General features: G+C 28.5%; 1 protein-coding gene across 1 annotated transcript in view; it reads left to right on the top strand.

Moving 5' to 3' along the window:
- LOC127282173 (charged multivesicular body protein 4b) overlaps positions 1-15436 on the top strand; it is a 91845-nt gene extending 76409 nt beyond the window's left edge. Inside the window, exon 5 of the mRNA XM_051306288.1 lies at positions 14995-15436. Coding sequence (XP_051162245.1) covers positions 14995-15053 — 59 coding nt within the window. The 3' untranslated portion in view covers positions 15054-15436. The remainder of the gene's footprint in view (positions 1-14994) is intronic.
- The last annotated feature ends 6960 nt before the right edge of the window (positions 15437-22396 follow it).

Raw genomic sequence — 22396 nt, 5'->3', positions numbered from 1 at the left:
TAATTTTTTTTGGCAATGGACACGAATATCACAATTTTAATGAAATGAGCCATATATGAAAAAAATTATCTTATTTTAATTTGTATAATAAATGCTTTAAAATTATTTTAGGATTACCTTTACTTTTTTTTATTAATTCTTTAAAAATAATTTTTTTTAAATAATAGAGTACTTTTATAAGACAAATGTATTTAAAAAATTATATGTATAGAATTTTATCTAAAGAATTTTTCATGAAGTAAAAACAACTTCATTACGCTTTTACATCTTTAATATTTTTTAATAAGTTTTGTCAAATTTACGGAATATTTTTTGGAAAACTGTAAAATGTGAAAATATTAAACTGAAACATACAATGTAATTGTATTTTTTTTTGTTTCGATAAATATGAGCATTTAAATATATGATCTATTATGAAATTTGTTGATATTTTTTCACTCTAAGACTAACAAATGGAATTAACATTCAATTAATTTTGACGTTCTCTTTAAGAGTTGTAAACGAAGTTACATATGATTAATTCACGACTTTGAATTTTAATTAAAGCGTTTAAATAATTAAAATAAGTTTTAAATTAACGAAATACAAACTTAACATAAATTTAAAAAATATAAATAAAAACGACCAACATTTTTTAAAATTTAAATTGACTTGAAAGTTCTTCAAGTTTTTTGGCAAAGGTAAACACTGTAGAATCAAACTTTTGTTTTCGTTGTTTGCCTTTTGGAGTAGATTTGTTGCCGGTAGTTGGAGAAATTTGAAGTAGTATTATGTAAAAAAAATTCATTAAAAAACTGTTAGATTGTAGAATACTAAAAACATTAATAGCATTTCGAAAAAAAACAAATCGAAAATGTTATTTCTAATTTTATTTACCTTTGTAGAAATTCTAAAGTTTTTTGAAGTTCAGGAGGATAGGCTCTCCCAAAAAATAAATAAATAGTGAATGTTGTTAGTATGCCTTCTAACGCATCTTGACAAAAAAATAATTTTTTTCTCATACACAACGGTAAACGTTGCATTTTCATCGTATAAAGAATTTCCTGAAAAAAAGGAAAGAAATTGTTTACTGAATAAAAATTATATATATGTTACCTATGTATTATTTATATTTTTAAAATATAAATATACCTCTGATGATGAGAACAGGATATTCGGTTTCTGGACTCAGCAATACGTCCGCATCTGTTTCGTTTACCTATGATAATAAAACAATAAATAATTATCATTTTCAAATTACGAGAAAATTTCTTATTGTAAAATTTTAATTCAACTTACATCAACAACTTCAAAAAGTAATCCCTCCTTTTCCTTAAAATAATTTATTAAAAGAGGAAAAGCAACTCAACTGTTGGGTATTTTATCTTTTCGAACTTTACAAGCTATTTTGGAACTTTTATTTATTTCATGAATTGCAGACTCTCTTTCCTTTATGTTTTCAGGATTTTAAAAAATATCCTGATTGTTTTTATTTTAATGTCCAAAGAACAGTTCCAAATTTGAGCAATATCTTTTCCTAAATGCCTAGATCCATGAGTTAATAAATGATCCAGATAAAACATGTCTTCCAACTGCGCTATTTTGTTTTCCTGTGTGACTGTGCTTTCGGTAACTGGAAAAGATGGTGCATAATCTATACAACCATGAGAATCTTGATGGCGTGATATTTGTATTTCTACTTCACGTTCCAATAATACTAAATTGTCAATATCTTCATCAGTTGAAGAGTCATTATCAATTGCTTGGGTAATTTTCACCTTTTTCATAGATTTTATATAGCCTACAAGATTACAAATTTTTTGTCTTAAGGTTTCAATGCCATTTCCCCACGTTACATTGTCTATTTGATAAAGAAAAACATTTGGATATTTATTACATAGTATTGTTGAAATTTTTGTAGCAAAACCTGTAATAGAATTAGAATTGGAAGAATTATTCAAACTCTCTATAATATAGTTCGCTATCAGGTGCACGATGTCTTGTCTTTGTGTAAATGTCAATTTATGTCCTTCACACTTTTTTTGAATTTCTTCAGGAACCTTACTCCAAATGTTCTCAGCAAAATTGAAAATACGTTCTACATTTTAATTAATCCTGGAATTTTGATTATTATCGCCATCTGAAAAATGAAAGAAAAAACAAATTATCATTTATAATGATAATATCCCAGGCGCGAAAAACCAATGCTGACGATGGATTCAGGCTTGATTGTAGATTGAACGCCCAGCGTGGGTAACCCAGACTGAAAGCAGCCTTTATACCACTGTCGATCAAAATTGGTTCAAGATTGGTTACCAATGCTCGTCTCATGCTGGATTCAAGACTAGTTGAATCCTCATGAGCAAAGGCTAGGAGTCCAGTCTAGATTCAATCTTAAATCAACTTTCGACTTAATATTCGCAGCTTAATTCAATATTAATTATTATCTTGTATAAAATACAATTGTATTGAGTAATTATTTATATACGTTCAATACAAATTAAATAAGATATTTTTTACAATTTTTGTTAAATACAATTTAATATATTTTATAATTATTAATTAATATTATTTAAATTAATATATTGCTATTTATTTCAATGAAAGTATTCTTTGTTTTTTTATAAATAAATATTTCATAAATATTATATTTGTAAATACAATAAAAATCATAATAATTATATTCAACACATTTTTGAAAATAATTTCTTTTAATAAATTTTGTTTTTTTAAGATTATATTATAATAATTTATCATCTTTATTATATATTATAATATACCTATAATATTGTAATAATTAAAGAATTATTATTTAATACATTATGAAGATAATAAATCTTTAATATAACGTAAAAAACATAATATTTACTATAATTGTATTTTCAAAAATACAAGTAATTGAAAATACAACAATTGAAATATTTTCAAATTTATATTATGCTTTTATTTTATATTTTTAATGTATTTATAAATATATAAGTTATTAATTTAATAAAAATAAAAGTTTATACATTCATTTTAAAGTTTTTTTATTCCATTAATAAAAAAAATTTTAATATAATTTATTTAAATTAATAGCAATATATAAATTAAAATAACTTTATAATAATATTAAAAATATATAAGTAATTTAACGATAAGAAGATTTTAAATTTAGCTTAAAGGCGCGGCAAAAACATCACCGGTATTAACAGAATGTCGCCAAGTAGAAAGCGTGGCCCCGTGGTTAGCGTAGTAGGTTTGCGAGCGTGAGCGTTAGGTCGTGGGTTCGGTGCCCAGTGCGAGCGAGATTTTTCAAATTAGATTAGGTGTTATTTCGACAGGTGTTGTTAATTAATCTTAAGTGATAATACAAAAATAATAAAAAACTGCGGATTAAATTAATTAAATAATAGTACATTTTTTTTTGAAATTACTAATAATAATTAAAGGAAATAAGTTGCATTGACTCTTATAACCTTATAAGATTCCAATACAACTTATCTCCTTATTATTAATAAATTAAAATCATATTTTTAATGAATACTAATGTTGTTTTAATATTATCTATAAATATAATAATACGAAATATTAATAGGATTATTATTATTACTATTATTATTAAGAATTATTGAACGCGAGAATAGTAAGTAACTGTGGGAGCAGTCTTGAGCGAGCCTGAATCAGCATTCGGCAAGATTGATTGAGTCTTGGTCACCAATGCTGAATCAAGGGTGGAGCTTCAGGTCGGAATCGGTGTTACATTCTAGCTTGGATGAGTCTTATTCCCGCTGACTGACCAAGGCTCAGTCAATATTGGCCAATGCTCAACGAGTCTTTAAAAGGCCTGAACCCAGCGTCCCTTCGCGCCTGGGTAAGATTTAACCGTATATTCAATAATAATAATTAAATTGCAATGAAAACAATTTAACATATTTTACAAAATTTACAGTCTTATAAAGTAAACAAAAAAGAATTATTCTTCTTTTCAAATTAAACTACCAATTTGTAAATCAAGCATGTTGTTTGAATTGTCGCGTTGAACTGCTATTGGAAAATTATTAAAATCATTTCTTTCCCCTTCTGTATCGTTTTCGTAATCTTTATTGCAGGGTAAAATAATTAAATCCAAAGAATCTTCTTTCTTTTTCTCTACACGCCTTCTCCACATTTCAATTCAAACCGTGTCAGCATCTATTTCAGTCCCAGTCTCTGGTATCACTACCTGTATATTTTAAAAATTTGAAATAAATATAAATTTTTTATTATCTTCAGAAAGATTAATAATGTAAAAATTGTACCTTATATACATTTTCCTCTAAGTTGAATTTCCGCACTGCAGAATTAATTAAGTGTGTGACGCTATTGGAATTAATTTTAAAAAATTTTCGAGGTGTTGAGTACCCTCACGTTAAATAGATGCATTTTTAAACATATAGTTAATAAAAATAAAATTAAGCAGGTGCCGTACGGTCCGCTTAAAAAATCGATGTTTGCTTTCAAATCGCATTGTCCAAACTTTTATTAGAGGACCAAATTGTAAAGTTAAGTATGAATAATGCCTCATATAATGATGTTTAAGCCAAAGCTTTATATTAGGAAACATTTTTATTCTCAATCCAAGATAATCTCGAATTATGGAGTCCAGATATGGCAAATGATATTTGTGAATTACAGGAGACCAAACTATCTCAACAATTTCAGTAAGTAAAAGAACGGAATGACAAACTTCATCATCCAACTTTTTAATTTTGTCTTCAACAAGAAGTGGAAAAATTCGAAGAAATGTCCAAATTTGGCAAGCCCACCAAGGATTCTTTCTTTTTGTTTTACAACGAGGCAAGGCTTATCTTTATTATTTTATATCGAATATTTAAAATTTTTCAATTCTTTTATTTAATTCCATTAGTGTGAACCATTTTTTAGAAATAAAATAAATTATGTACAATTTCAAATCGAATTCAAACAAATCATGTCCTGCACAAGGAGGAAGTCCTCGAGCACACACGTAATAATGTTGTAGCTGATTAAAAACTAAATTGAATTTAATTCCCTGACAATCGTTGCTTGAGCCAATTTTTTTAACATCGTTGTTATATGTAGTAGAAGTTCTTCCTTCACCTACTTTACATTCTCCATTTTCACTATAAAATTCTTTCCTTTATATTGTACGATATCTACATATATACATTGCCGTGTTAAAATTTTCTACAAAGCCTCCTAGACCATGACATCCTTAATTGTCACCAGCAATAAAAATAAGAGCACCTTTTCTTAATTTGTTATTAATTTCGATACCTTTAATTTCAATTTCTTTCAATTCATTAACTATTTTACCGTATACTTGTTCATGTTAAAAATATTTTTCTTTATATAAAGCCACAAGTTTAAATGTATTAACATAGGAACGAAGATGTTCAGGAAGATTCCCTTAACTCATGTATATTGCAAGTATCTTGTGCTTTTTTTGCCAGAAAATTAAATAAAGAATAATTTTCCCTTGCCAAGAAAAATTATTTGATATAACCTTAGTTGAAATTAATTTGTTTATATAGTACTACTTACAAGGACATAAAAGTGATTTTCATAATATTGACAGAACAAAAAGCAGGCAAAATGTCATAAGTGTAATCCGTCCCCGGAGACATTTTCAAGGTTTAAATAAATGATATGTTGAAAATATAGTGTTTAAACAAGATTAAAAAAATGTTTCGTGAAGTATTAGTTCTATATTTAAGGAAAATCAAGTGTTGGTAATTAAACTTTATTTTATACAATGTCTAGAAAATGAAAATGACGTGTCCCTCACTTTTTTATTTTTATGTTTTGCCGGCAGAATTTCCTACTTTTGCCTGCTATTTAAATTACCTTATAAGCAAAAAATTGTCTTTACCATCGCATAAGCAGCAGAACACAACAACGAAGTGTGTTAAGAAAACGAAAACGATATAAGTATAAATCTGCTCGTTTGTCATGGAGGCAGAAAAAGCCGAAACACTTTCGTAATTGAATTTCTGTCAACAGTGTAACGCCTTGAAAAAGGAAAGTAAATATTTTGAATTTTATATCGGTATGAAATTTTATGTATTTTTGGATTCTCTTTCGAATGAGACCAACCCCGTCGATATAAGTATAACCGGTTTCATTTTATAAGCGAAAAACGAGCAAAATGTCAACAGTGTAATGGTCATAAGTGTAATGCAAATTTGTATATATATATATATATATATATATATATATATATATATATATATATATATATATGGCTTCAGTAAAGGTATTAAATCATAGAGGCCTACAAAATAAAACTTTTTTCTTTTATCTTGATATTAGAATAGTTTCTAATGTATTTTTGGGCGCTGAACACGATCCCGGATCTTAAAATTGCTTAGCATGTCAGGATTTTGAAAAAAGTGGGGGTAAAAACCTCCAAGAAACATGTTTTTATGGGTGTTTAATATGATTTTTCTCTTTAACCTGACGTGGTAAAAACTTTAAAAAAGTCTTAAATTAAAGCTTAAATCGTGTACTACATGACCCGTACACGCAACCCTCCCACCTAATTTTTTTCAATAAAATATACCCGCCCACACAAAAATTTTTTTTTAAAATTTTTTCGGCGAAATGAATAGATGATTATTTGTTTTATGTTTATAATGTTTAAGGACATAAATTTTGCATTTTGCCTATATAATTTTTAACCCCTTCGCAGTCCAGTTAAAAATCACTTATAAGCCTAAACAGAGGTTTAGAAGAGGTTCTAAACAGAGCTTCCAAAAAATTTGATTACATCCTATTTAAGATTTTTGGGTTTATCTATCACCAAATTCGAATTCAGCGACCCCGAAAACCCCCGAGAAAAAAATTTCGACCGAATCCCATCATTCTTGAAATTATCTGCCATATTGGGTCGCCAAATTGGATACACCATTTTAAATTTTGAAAATCTGACGTCATATTTGTCATTAGCAACCCAAAAAACCCCTAAGTAACGAGTTTTAAGCGAATCGAATCAACTTTTAAATTTTCATGGTCGCCATTTTATGTCCGCCATTTTGAATATTTTAAATCTGATTTCAAATTCGGATTCAGCGACCCCAAAAACCTTAGTATACTTATCACCAGTCAAATCAAATTATATTTAGTATTATTATTTTATCAAAAATTGACAGAAATAAATTTTTATAAGATATGACGATTTCTGCCAAAAAAACCGTCTGCCATTAGAAATATATGACTTTAATTTTGTGACCACTATTTATTTCGTTAATTTAACATGTTAAACTGTATAAAAAAATTAGTTTCAACCTTAAAATCAAAATTTTCCAACTCAACTTTTCTGGATGCTGAATATGACAATTTAAATGAAATGAGCCATATATTGAAAAGAAGTATTTTTTTCTGTGTCAATCGATTTTGTAACATGTTCAATGTAATCCAATTCATTTTTGTAAAATTTTTTTCTCTTGTAATCTGATTTTAAAGAGTTCTTGTTTTGTTTCATAGGATCTTCGTTGAAAGCTTGTTCTAAAATTTTGTCTAGCTTTTCTGATGAAATATTTTCAACCTGCAATCGTTTCTGTATATTTTGTTCAATAATATATATTCCCATATATATTCCCACATGGGAAACCACATGAGATCCTATGTCAAAAACAATGTAAAACCTCACTCCTATATAGGAAAACATATAGTTTCCCACATAAATCCCGATGGTAAATTGAAACAGGAATTGACATTGGAAAATATCAAAACGAGGTTCCTCATTTCCCATGTCAAATCCCATGTTAAATACCATGTTAAATACCATGTTAAATACTGAATGAAATCCTTTATCATTTTTTTGAAAAATTTTCCCATGTCAAACGCCATATCATTTCCCAAGTAAAAACCTTTATCATTTTTTTGAAAAATTATCCCATGTCATTTCCCATGTGAAATCCTTTATCATTTTTTTGAAAAATTTTCCTATGTCAAAACCCATGTCATTTTCCATGTGAAATCCTTTATCATATTTTCAAAAAAATTTCCCACGTAAAACCCCATGTCATTTCCCATGTGAAATCTTTTATCATGGTATTTAACATGGTATTTGACATGGGATTTGACATGAGATTAGATTTGGGATTTGACATGAGAAATGAGGAACCTCGTTTTGATATTTCCCTATGTCAATTCCTGTCTGAATTTCCCATGGGGATTTATGTGGGAAACCATATGGTTTCTTATATAGGATTGGGGTTTTACATAGTTTTTAACATAGGATCCCATGTGGTTTCCCATGTGGGGATTTTCAATAGGGCGATATACTGAATTAAGATAGCAAGAATTGAATGTTTGCTTTCTAATTTCAAATAAAATTGCGCTACAGTTTATAGAAATAGGCTATTGTCAAATTCGTCAATATCTTGATTAGTGGGATTTTCATTAAATGTTTCTAATATTCTTAACTATTCATTTATTTCATCCTTATTTTCAACGTTTTCAATATTTTTTAAATTTTCAAAAAAAGATATATTTTGGTCCATTTCAGCATTTTTAGAATTAATTATCTCCTGTTTATTATTTAAATTTCTATGATATTTAGATATATGACTAGTTGAAAGAACTTAAATTTTTATACATTTTATTACAACGACGATATGGACACATAACTTCTTCGTTTTTAGTTATATGAGTTTTCAAATGTTTCATTAATTGAGGATGCTGATCAATTTCCTTATTACAGATATTAACACTGCATGTGAACTTTCCATATTTGTTTGATGTTAATGCTAAACAAAAAGTTTGTGAATTTTTTTTTTTGAAATGCCATGTGTCCGAAGTATATGTTTTTTCAAATCAATTTCTAATTTTAAAAAATGGCTACATTTGTTAAAACCACAATAAAAATATTTAGAAATAATCCTATGAAATTTATGGTGATCAAGATGTGTTATTAAAGAATTACTTTCAAATTGACGGAATCGACAGATATACATTGTTACCTACAAAAAAAACATTTTTAATGAAAGTTCATTTATGTATTATATTCAGAATTAATCATTAAAAAAACTGAATTAAATTTCCTTTATTTACTAAAAAAGTAACCTAGAAATATACATGTGAAAGAAAAAGAAAATTAAAAGAAACATAACCTATAAATTGTTCGATGATAATATTTGTTACATCCTTTTATTACATCGAAACATACAAAGAAGTATGATTAGCCAAAGCACTTACCTTTATTATTTTTATCTCTCCTTCATGAGAAATTGTAACATATAAAAGATAAAGAAATAATTTTCAACAATCATGCCATTCACGTTTGCATACAATACATACCAGACAACTTAACTTTGCGACATTCTCGTGAACTAAGCTTCTTGTCATTAGCCAATAAGAATACTTTACAAACCGCGCGGTTTTTGGAAAGTTTATAAGTAACAATTTCTGATAACAATTTTCATTTACTGGTACTTTAAATTTAATTTACCTTTGCATTAAACTTATTCTTCATGTGCAGTTAAATTAAAATTAATGCATCCGTGAATGAAAGTTAATACATACATGAATTGTTATAACTTTCATTGAATATTGAATAAAAATTCTGTCGTTCGATTGACTTAAGGGGGCACTCGCAGTTGTACCGCCAAAAAAGACCTTTTTTATGAATTTTTTTCTCGTACACCATTAAATTTTTTTAAAGTATCGATTTATTATTTAAAAGTACATATATTCAACATGAATTTCAAAAAAAAGTTAAAAATATTAAATATTTTTAAAGTTATATCCTGTCAAAGTGATATAACGACAATGGAAATCTGGCTCATCTGAAATCAAAAATTCAAACGGATTTACATTTATTGAAAGATTATCTAGTCCTTAACGGAGCGATTTAAAAAAAATTTTGTTGACAAAATGGCGACCTGTCAAAGTTTAACTTTCGATTTTCGTTAAAAAAAATCGGTCGTTTTTCAGCTGTAAAAAGAAAAGTTTTGCATAAAAAAAATCCTTCCGTCAATGACTAGACCGACCTGACGCGCCTCCTTTTCAACCTGTATATCTCATTCAATTTTCACCGGATCATCTTAAAATTTTGTAAACATTTTTCTGACAACAAAAAAATCGATTCTTTGACAGTTACAACTGCGAGTGCCCCTTAAAAGTGCCTAGATTTTCAGGCGTTTTCTAACAGTGTATAATTATTACTGAAACGTTATCTATAGAGCTTCATATATAAATCTAAAGTATGACTATTTATTTGACTAATTTTACGAATAAATAAGTATAATTGTGGAAAGGGGTAAAATAGCTAGTTTCGGTCGTTGGAAAGGGTAAAAGTTTGAAATAATACCCCCACCGGAAGACTGTGCTATTTTACCCCTTCCCACATGTGACCGTCTAATCGCTCAACTCTTTCTCTCGCTAGGTCCTCTCTGTCTGTGCGTCAGATATGGGTGATTCTCCGCATAGCGCACGATTTGGTGTCTCAAACTTTAAAAATATATTTTTATCGAAATGATAAATATCAATACATATTTTTGAAGATAAAGTGTCAAGAAATAAATATCTATGGTGGGCCGGAAAAATTGTTTATAATTTTTTAATTTCTTTAAAATAAATTTTAAAAAAATTATTTTTTTTAATTCTATAAAACAGTTGAAATATCATTTAAAATGTTTATGGAAATTTTTGGGGTAATTCACAAAAATATATATAGCGCGAACGACAATTAAAATTTTTTATTTTGGTAATTTACGGAAATTTTCGAGGTAATTTATGAAAATTTATGCGATAATTTACAAAAATATATATAGCGCGAACGACAATTAAAAATTTTGATTTTGGTAATTTATGGAAATTTTTGCGGTAATTTATAGAAATTTATTTAGTAATTTATAGTAAACTTACCGGATCTATGATAGTTTATAATAAAGATTTTTAATTTCGTTTGTTTCACTGTAGTATTAAACTTGCACTAGTGACAGTGGAAATTCTGATGCCGGTGGAGACGCTGGGGTCGGTGGAACCGGCGTTAATAATTTTCTTTTTTCGCCATTGACATGAAAAAGTGTCTTTTTTGTGCCTGTTTTGGGCAGATAAAGTAGCACTTTTTAAGGCAGTTTGGGCCAACTGCCTAAAAAAGACTTTTTTAGGCAGCAAACTGCCGTATAAAGTCTTTTTTAGGCAGTAAACTGCCCTATAAAGTCTTTTTTAGGCAGTTGTTAATTTTTGCATAATTTTTTTTTTTGCTTTTATTTTATTTATCAATTTTTATTATTTTTTTTCTTTAAAATTGTTTCACTTTTTCATAACAATGGCGAAAAAAATAGCGTATGTGGCTCGCACGTAGTAATTTTTAGGTTCGGATGATTTCAATACTCGCTGTCTGTGCGACTTCGGTTCGACTCGGCTCGCTTTCGGCTCGACTCGACTCGCCTTCGGCTCGTCTTCATCTCACCTACAGCTCGCCTTCGTCTCACCTACGTCGCACTAACGACAGCTCGTACTGAAAATTACATCCTCACCTAAAAAGTACTACTTTACGTGCTTGCCACATAATATACTATTTTTTTTTAAAGAAAATTATCATTTATTTTTATCGCTTTCATATGTTTCACATTTATATGGACTAAAATAATATAACTACACTTTATTTAACATTTATTATTTCATTATTTTCTTTTTTTAAAAAAAATATTGAAGGGTCGGTGGATGCCGGTGAAGACGATTTTGTGATGCCGAAAGTAACTATTGGTAATGTTTTAAAATGGTTTTGCATGGATTTGCCCTACTTAGGGCGAAACTTGCCAGGACCATGAGAGTTTTTCTGAAAATTACTCTATATTTTGTGTCAAAAATAAGCCATCAGTACACATCTTACTGGTTTCAGTGGAAAGTGTACTACAGGCTTAATCAGTTGTGAAAAGTAATTGATTGAATCAGAGAACAACAGAAACTTATATACTGATTCAATCAGTTGAATACGCAATTCTAGCCCGACAAATGATCCCAAATTCGACCCAACTTCAAAGAGGTAGTATTAGCAACACTAAAAAAATTAAATATGGCATTTCCCAGTAAAAAAACTAATTCAGATGAATTGACTTTTTTGGCAAGGTCCAATTCGTATTTGTCGCTAAGCTAGATTCAGTGAAGCTCTTTGTTTATTCAATTTGTACTGGGGGGTCGTCCATATACCACGTGGACAATTTTTAATCACTTTTTGACCCTCCCTCCCCCCTCGTGGACTTTTGGTGAACCCCCCTCTCCCCCCCAATGTCCATGAGGACTTCTTTTGGTCAAAAATAATAATTTTGCTATGTTATGAAAAATTATAACTATTCAGTCGGATTCTTATCTTAAAATGGTAAATAAATAGTTATTTAATAATTATTAGAAATATTTAATCATTTTTTAGAAGATATGATAATAAAGTTTATTCTTAATATCTTTGCTAGTATCAAGATATCTTTGGCAGAAATATCTTAAAAAATACATAATCTTTTTGGTACCAAATTTTTAAATGATAAATAACGATTTATAACGATAAATCTAATAATCTTCATTGGATATTTGATCAGAACTGTCTTCGATGATCCATGGTTGTGTTAACCATTATGAAAGATTATCAACTGCAGCAAAATAAAAGTCACTTTTTGAACTTAAATTATTTTTATTCTCCATCTCTATAAAATAAAATTTTTACTTAGTCCACGTGGACATTTACTTTGACCTCCTCCCCCCACGTGGACAATCGTGGATTTTTGGCGAACCCCCCCCTCCTTCTCAAAACTGTTCACGTGGTATATGAACGACCCCTGACAAATTGAAAAAAATTAAGTCTCAAAAGTTTGTTCATTAAATTAGTACAAATAGAGAGTTTGGAAGTTGAATACAGCTTTGTCGAATTCAGGAGAATTGCAACATAGCTATAATTTATTTTTAATGTTAAATAATTTATTTAACATGTAAATCAACATTTTTAATTTTTTTTAAACTTATGAACATAATTTTTCTTATTATCTAAAATTAATTTTATTAATTTTTATTTCTTAAGCATTTAAAGTATATTTCAAACATGTTTAACAGGATTTAAAAACTGTATTGCTTATATAAAAAAGAAATAATAAGACTAGGTGATATATAAAAATTTTAGAGTTCTTGAAATTTAACTACATACTTAAGTTTTATAACAGATTAATAAGCAGCTTGTAACAAATGTTCTACAAAACTATGTCCTCACTGTTATAGAACATTTATAGAACAGATAATATAGTAAAAAAAAGACAAATAAATTTTAGTTTTTGTTAAGAAAAAATCACTTATTTCTTTTGAGTTGCTGATCAAATTCTTATACTAAAATTTTTAAATTAAAATTTTGTGTTAAAACATTTTCCTTTCTTAAAAAAGACAGTGCATGCAAAGCACATGAAAATGTATCGAAATATGTCGATGGTCGAAAAAATCGAATGTAAGAAAAAATGAACTTTGCTTTCCAGAGCATCTAAATCAATATTCATTTTATAAAAATCACCTTAAATTATTGTTCCACATATATATTTTGCATAACTTACTTAATTGCAATAAATATACACTTGCAAAGTATTTATTTGTTGTAAACATTTGCAGCTGTCATGAATCAGACACGAACATAACCTACATTTAGTTCAAATCACTTCATTGGCTCAAGACAAAATAGCGCGCGCTTTTTTAAAATAATGAAATTGATTAAATTATAATAAAATAATTGTAATAAATTAAATTATTACGAAAATAATATTACCTTGAATAAAAAAGTGTTTTTAGTTTTAAAAAAAAATTATTCAACAATTATTATTATTTTTAGATAAATTTTACAAATATAATAGATTATTATTTTTCTCTTTAAAACTTTTTAAATGCCTTTTTGCATTTTGTTAACAATATTATTAAATATTTAATAAAATAATTGTAATAAATTATGAAACATAAATTGAAAATTAAATTGAATGGACAAAGAATAGAAGCAACAGAGACGGCCAAAGGCCGTCAGAGGCATTAGTAAAATAAAATTTAATTTTTATTGAAAAATGTCTTTTTTTGATATTTTTCGACATTTAAACCACTGTAACTTTTACAATTTCATTTTAATCAAAAAATTTTACAAAAAAAAGGTGTTTGCTTCCTCCTGAACTATAAAGCTGTGTAGTAAAAAATTTGTTTTTTGAAAAAATTGAAATTTTGAAAATCCCGCAGTTTTAAAATTTTTTGATGAAAATTTTTGCCTTGTATTTTGACATTAACCTGGTGTGTGCAAAATTGCAAGTCGATTCGCTTCAATTTACAAAAGTTATTGTGTCAACAACATTTTGCGTCTACGTACATACATACAGACACATAGACAGACACTTTCGCCGGACCATGATTTTTCGATTCAGGGCTCCTCAAAACCTAAAGATTTTATGGAAATAGAAAAAATCAATTTTCGAACAATTATAATACCTTCTCATGTGATGATAATGTAAAAATTAACTTAATTAATTATTTTTTTGTACTTTTTAAAAAAATTAATAATTTATAATATTTAATTATTTATAAATAATAAATTTATTATTAAATTTAAAATTTAATAAAAAAATTTAATTTTATATAGTTTTATTTGGTGTTAAAAATTACTTTTTATTTTGAGGTTATGTCATCATAAAACCACGACTAAACCGAGTTAATCTGGGAAATGCCAGACTTGTAGAATACCTGGCAAGGGCCATGAGAGAGCCTTACTTAAAACAGAACTAAGTAGGGAAATTTCTGCACTAATTTTACTTATCTTTTTAAGTAATATTTATTTATATGCCCGTATGTATATAAACTAATCTGTCAATTTTAACACTAGACGTTTCTATCGTCGACTTTACAATTCAAAAAAGAAGAAATTGAATCATTTTTTTGTGAATGTGTCTATTAGGACGCTTAATTGTAATTAAAAAGAAATAAGTGCAACCAAAATTACTAGAATTTAAATTTTATTTGAAATATTTATATAATTTAGAAAATTCTGTTCCTTGATTACAGAACCAAAACCGGTCGAAGAGGATCCCGATCTAAAGGAATTACAAATGTGGGCCACATAAAACGTATTTCAACCAGCTTAGAAAATATTTGTGGAGCTACTTTGTAAAATTATAATTTTAATATATCTTTCAGGATAATCATATAAATAATTAAACATTATTTTTTTATCGACATTAAATTTTTAAATATATTACTACTTAAGAAGTAACCTGTGAAGAAAACTTTTACTTTTATTTGATGTTTATTACATAACATCGGACCATGTGCTACTTTATTATAAAACGCAAGTCAAATAGTTTAGAATGTCCCAATTCTTATTTTCACATTGTCTTATTCTATGATTTTAGTATTGATTCTAACTAAAAAGTAATTAATGATGTCATGAATCCTTACGACTACGAATTTTATTCTGTTTTGGAAAATAAACAGTTTTGGAAATGAATGCTGTATTTATATTCTATTACTTATGAATATCTTTTTATCTTATCAAACATTTTATACTCTACTAAAAATGAATTCTGGACAAGTCTGAATAAAGGTTATCAGCCCCGCCCTCTGTTGAACTTCACCTCCAGATTCTGACTATTTTCTTAACCACTCTTAACTTTTCTTGGATTAACAGTTTTCAAGGTGAGTAAATATCACGAAGTAGTATAAGGAGACGTAACGCCCATAGTAGATTGTGGTGAAAGTGAGCCCCAAAATCGTGTCCTAGAGTTTACGCATTTTTCTAATAATGCAATGAGGACGCCGCGCGTGGAGAAATAGAGAATTAAAATTTATCACGTGCTCGCATGTGCTGACAAATTGTCTTGAACCGGTGTTTCGCGCTTGCACTTTGTGCTTTGTTAACCCTTTCAGTCACGCAATTCAGATAATAACTAAAACATTCAAAATGCTATTGTATTTATGGTTTTTGGGGTCGCTGATTACGAATATGAAGTCAGATTTGCAAAATATTAAAAATTCAAAATGGCGGATCCAACATGGCGGATAATTTTTTTAAAATCATTCTAATTTTCCTGAAATTTGTTACTCGGGGGTTTTCGGGGTCGCTGATTACGAATCTAAAGTCAGTTTTAAAAAATTCAAAATGGCGGATCCAATATGGCGGACGACAAAATTAAAAATTCATCCCATCGGCATGAAACTTGTTACTCGGTGGTTTTCGGGGTCGCTGATTACGAATCTAAAGTCAGTTTTTAAAAATTCAAAATGGCGGATCAAATATGGCTGACGACGAAATAAAAAATTCATCCCATCGGCATGAAATTTGTTACTCGGGGGTTTTCGGGGTCGCTGATTACGAATCTGATGTCAGTTTTTGAAAATTCAAAATGGCGGATCGAATATGGCGGACGACGAAATTAAAAATTCATCCAATCGGCATGAAACTTGTTACTCGCCATATTGGATCCGCCATTTTGAATTTTTAAAAACTGACTTTAGATTTGTAATCAGCGACCCCGAAAACCCCCGAGTAACAAGTTTCATGCCAATTGGATGAATTTTTAATTTCGTCGTCCGCCATATTAGATCCGCCATTTTGAATTTTTAAAAACCGACTTCAGATTCGTAATCAGCGACCCCGAAAACCCCCAAGTAACAAGTTTCATGCTGATTAGATGGATTTTTTAAAAAGTCGTCCGCCATATTGGATCCGCTATTTTAAATTTCGCAAAATTCGTAAATTTTGCAAAAATTTTGAAAATATAACATCGATTTTGTAAATATTCGTAATCAACGAGCTCAAAAACTCCCAGGAAATAATTTTTTAGCGAGTCCGATTAATTTTTAATTTTTTCATGCGCCATATTAGATCCACCATTTTCAATTTTCAAAATTTTTCAATTCTGATATTATATTCGTAATTTGCGACCCTTAAAACCCCTAGTTAGTGATTGTCAAGCAAATATGATGGATTTTTATATTTTTTTCAGCCTTACCAAAAGGTGGTTAATATATTGACCACTGTGACTGAAAGGGTTAATGTTATCAGTGAAATGTCATGTTTTATAAAAGGATGTGGATCAAAAATAACTACAAAAGAAGAAAGAAATGGAGAAAATCGAAGTTTTTTTTCGGCTCGAACAGTATTTAATTTTTATTATTTATTATTGTTTTATTATTGTTAATATTATATCATTAGAGTTTTAATTATTTCCGATGTGTTTTTTATTTTTTAATGCTTTCCTATTATAGAATGAAAGTTTGTTAACTTGGTCGAGTGTTATTGTTGGCATTGGAAAAAAACCAAAATTGACAAAAAAGGATAAGATATGTGATTTGCACTTTGTGGAATCAGATATTCTGAAAGATTATATCACAAAGTTACCTGATGGTAGTGAACACAAAATAAAACGAGGTAGATATGACCTTGTAAAAGGAGCAGTGCCGTCAATATTTACTCATCAGTTAAAAGAAAAACAGTGTCTTTTAGAAAATGAAAGGCTTCAAGATTCGCTGAAAAATTTGGAAAAACAAATGAAAGCTGGAAATGCTTTCAATGTAATTTCTGAAAATTTTCAACGGATAATACCAAAAGGCCTGTGATATGCTACGACTGCCAAAGTAGTTTAGTTTTATCAGAGAATGCTGAAATACCCGAAAGACACAAACTTATCAATTTAAAAACAAAAGGTTTTTTGAAGCATCCATCTCTTGATTTATTCGATTTGATTTCTATTCTCGAGGTTGCAACATTAGCTACCATTAAAGATAAAGATGTTAATGTTGACAGTATATTTCAAATCACTGAAGCACTTGACGAATTATGTCCAATACCCTTTGTTGGTTGCAAAGAACACTCTCCTGTGTTAACGAAAAAAGTTATTACTTTTTACTTGACCATGAGAATGTTTTTCATTACAAAGCAATATAATAAAATGCATAATCGCAGTCGAGAGTTGACAAGAGAGAAAAGAAAGACAGCTAAATTATCTGAAGAAAAGAGAAAAGAATTAAATGTGGTTGATAAGAGTAAACAAAACTGTTGCGACGTTTCCAATAAAACGGGATTTAAAAGGAAACGGCCCAGAAAAAGAAAAAGCTCTGTACTTCAGCCCAAACGAAAAAAAAAAAAGTTTCTTGAAATTTCAAAGAAAAAAAAACAAATGAAATAAAATAAAGCACCACTTGTTTAAGGCATTTACTTAACTGTGATAATATTTAAAGGAAAGTGATATTAATTGTTTGTTTAATTAATAGACATTTATAAATCGGACTGCAGATATTCATTCGTTTAAAGATTATATTTGTATCTTTTATATTTAATTTTACCGATGTAAATATGATGTAGGGTAACTGCACCAGTGGTGGATTAGTTAAGCCCCTTAACTTTCTTGTTTTGACTTTGAAGTTCTGTATAGGTTGCTTTTAGACAAATTCGAGGTTATTCTTTATAGTATTATGGACCAGATAGTTCCAATAGACATTTCCTTCAAGGTTGGACTTGATTTTGACACCTACGTTTACTTTAATGCTCCATCAAAGATAATTTGTCAATGATCCTATTCTGGATCACTGTTTGCACCAGTCATGGTTATAGATTGCTCCAGTGGTGGATGACTTAAAAAATCATACTAAAAACATTGCATTTCAAAATTACGAGACTGAGACGTTATGCAACTTTTATAAGGCTTTACGGACAGATTTTAAAATTCACTTTCCTATCCATATTCCCTCCTCTTTCATTTCTATAGGTATAATGTGACTAAATGTTAATTAATCATCTTTTTATTAGAATTTTTGGTAATAAATAAATAGAAACTCTTAAAGCTTCAGTTTCAATGATAAATAACATTTATTAATTCTGGGTATTTTAATTCAACAAAAATTTGACAATTTGAAATCAGGTGTTAACAATTAATAAACATTTGAATTAGTGTTAACTAAAATTTAACTCATAAAATTTTCAATAAAACAATGCGTCAACAGGCAAAAAGTAGGACTGATCCACCACTAGATTTTGTTACTTTTTTGGTTCCAGTCGTGGATCACCCGAAAAGAATGGACACGCGCTACTTACAGACGTAAATATTGTTCTCAGGGCTCTATTGGGATGAAACGAAATGCCTCCTATTGTGAAAAGAATTAAAAATTGCCCTAAAATGGCTCCAAAGCTTTCTATTCCAAAATATACTCTTAACTTACATGCTAAGGAAAACTCTTGTTTTCTAGTACCACTTTAGTAATTGTTGTCCTGCTTTCTTCGCGATGAATTTAAAAAATTTTTTAAATTGTAATATTGATCTGTATAACTTTCTTAACAATTACCGACACTTGCGGTTCATTTACTTACAAACGTGTAAACACAAATGACCATTTTTCTCGCAGTTGATCCACCACTGGTGCAGTTACCCTATATATAGAGAACTGAAAAAAAGATTATCTTTTTAAAACTAAATTAATAAATAAAAGAAAATTTTACTCTGATTAAGTCATTTTTATACTTTTTTATGTAACAGCACAGATAGCGATGAATTAATAAAATTGTACAGTATACAGTATACAAGTATTATAAGTACATTTGTTATATAAAAAACGTTAATCTTTAACATTTATTTGATTATTCTAATTCGTCAACAGCTTTTAATAATGAAATTAAGTCATCCACAGATTCGATTCTCACAAACCTTGAAAAAGGATGAATTTTTTTATTTATAATAATTTTAATACTTAAATCGCTATACAAAACAACTCTTTTTATTACACTCGCCTTATCATCATTCTCTAATTTCAAAAAAGCAAGGAAAGATTCATTTCCTTTAATGTAGCACCACTTTTCTGATGGCAATTCTATCATACTTAAATTGGTTTTGCAAGTTGTAAAATTGAATGTTGTAAAATCCATATTTGGCTTCAGCAACTACATTCTATATTTATTATTTTATTCTCCAAATATTTAATGAATAACCTAAAATAAAGTAATATTTATGATAAATGTTGTAATTTTAATCTTCAAAACATAAGTTATTTATTAAATTCTTAATGAAAAACGTACCTTTCATTTACTTTCACTAATATTTAATATTTCACAATATTTATTTATTACACAATATTTTATCAAAACCACTTCGTGATCAATACACTTTTGCTGTCAACTACAGTTGTTTACGCGATAGCAGACGACATATTTTGATTCCGATTTATCTCAGTAGAGGCGCTACAAGAGCATTATTCGAAAACCTTAGTAACTCTAGGACACGCATTTGGGGTTGCTTTGAATGCATGGCGTTACGTCTCCTTATACTACTTCGTGATAAATATACACCTTTTTACAATTTTACAATAAACCTTTAACAGCAAAACTGCCCTTGTTTTGACAATTGAAATATGTTCTATTTTCTTCTTACACTATTCTTGGAAAACTTTTTTTGTGATTTTTACATCAATCGTTACCGTTTAAAAATTAAAAATTACCCTTATATCCAAAACAACCCCTATTTTCACTTTACATAGACAAACATCTTAATCCTAGGGAAGACTTTCCTCCAATACAATTTTTCTGTTCCAGATTAAATATTAAAAATGAGATAATTAAATATGACATTGTTGATATTTCACCATGAATCCGGAAGAATATTAGCATTTCTCGAAAGAGGATACATTCTATGAAAAATCACCACACTGTGCGCTCCATGCTATGTAGCCCGCAGCGCCATGTTGCGCGACGATGGTTTTCGTTAAATTATTCAAAAACTACATTTTTTTAAAAACCTGCAAAATATATATGATGTATTCCACGCCAAATGTGTAAGTCCATCTGCAATTGCATCTCCGATTTTTTTGAGATTTTTTTTTCTTTTAGTACTAATTGAGACTAGCTTCCATGAATTTTTTCAAATTTTTTTAGCAAGCCGTTTTCGAGTTATGGAATTTTGAAAATTGGAGAATTTTCATGACTTTTAATTTTTGAATGCTCATAACTTCCTTGAAAATGCATAAATTTTAAAATTCTTTTTTTAAATGTGTGTTTTTAAACGTACTTTTAAAAAAATCGAAGTTTTTTTAAACGATATTACTATCAAATTTTTGAGTTTTAATGATAAAAAGTCATTTTTCTCATTTGACGTACTGATCGATAAAAGTCATGAAAATTCTCCAATTTTCAAAATTCCATAACTCGAAAACGGCTTGCTAAAAAAATTTGAAAAAATTCATGGAAGCTAGTCTCAATTAGTACTAAAAGAAAAAAAAATCTCAAAAAAATCGGAGATGCAATTGCAGATAGACTTACACATTTGGCGTGGAATACATCATATATATTTTGCAGGTTTTTAAAAAAATGTAGTTTTTGAATAATTTAACGAAAACCATCGTCGCGCAACATGGCGCTGCGGGCTACATAGCATGGAGCGCACAGTGTGTTAATTTTTTATAGAATGTATCCTCTTTCGAGAAATGCTAATATTTTTCCGGATTCATTATGAAATATTAACAATGTCATATTATTTCTATTCCCTACTGAAAATCCTGCTGTCGGAAACGACGTTATTATTGTTTATTGGAAATAAATAAATATAAGAAAACTGGAAATGAATATTTTAAATTAAATTTTATTATCAAATACTTCAGCTTTCTTTCTTTTAAATAAAAAAAGACATTATTTTTTTAAAGTAATTTTCATCATATCTGGCAACTTTACGAAATAAAACTATGGCTAAAAAAAAAGAATTAGTTTAAGTGATGAAAATTATAATATAATAAAAGGTAAGTAAAAACGATAACGATATATTATAATATAATAGATAATAAAAATGCAATGTTGAATAATGATCATATGCATGAATTTTAGAAGCTTTCAGAAAGACAATCAAATTTGTTATATAAGACTCAAAGCACTTTTTGTTTACAAGTACTTGGTATGATAATTCCAATCGATAAATAAGAAGCACATTCAAATTCTTTTTAATGGTTCTTTCAAATCTGGTCACTGGATTTGCACTTATTATGATGGAACAAGACTTCGTATTTTTGATAGTCTTAACAAAGGATTATCTTAAATGAGGATCAAATGAAATATTTAATTAGATTGTATCCATTTATGGGGGGTGCCTACTTTATAAGGTAAAAAATGTGTGAATTTCAGGGATTTTTTCTTAAACACATTGAAATAAATTGATGCGAGTTTTTGTGGCTTATTCTACACATATACCGCTATCGTCGGAACTACAATCATATTTTTTTATTAATATTTAACCATTTTTTAAACAATTTAAGTTGAAAGAATTAGGTCAAAAATGAAAAAAGTACGCCATTTTGTTACTTTTCATCGAAAATAGTTTATCGTAGTTCCGACAATAACGACAGCCTAACTTTTGAAAAAAATATCAAAAATTTTCTTTTTGATGACCTGAATTGAAGATATCGTGTCCGACAATCACAAGTAGGGGTATTTTTA

Source organism: Leptopilina boulardi, unplaced genomic scaffold (assembly GCF_019393585.1).
Source record: "Leptopilina boulardi isolate dan_hultmark-lab unplaced genomic scaffold, ZJU_Lbou_2.1 LbouV2_285, whole genome shotgun sequence".
Classification (NCBI taxonomy): Eukaryota; Metazoa; Arthropoda; class Insecta; order Hymenoptera; family Figitidae; genus Leptopilina; species Leptopilina boulardi.
Note: the sequence above shows the minus strand (reverse complement) of the source record. Positions and strands in the feature narration are given on the sequence as shown.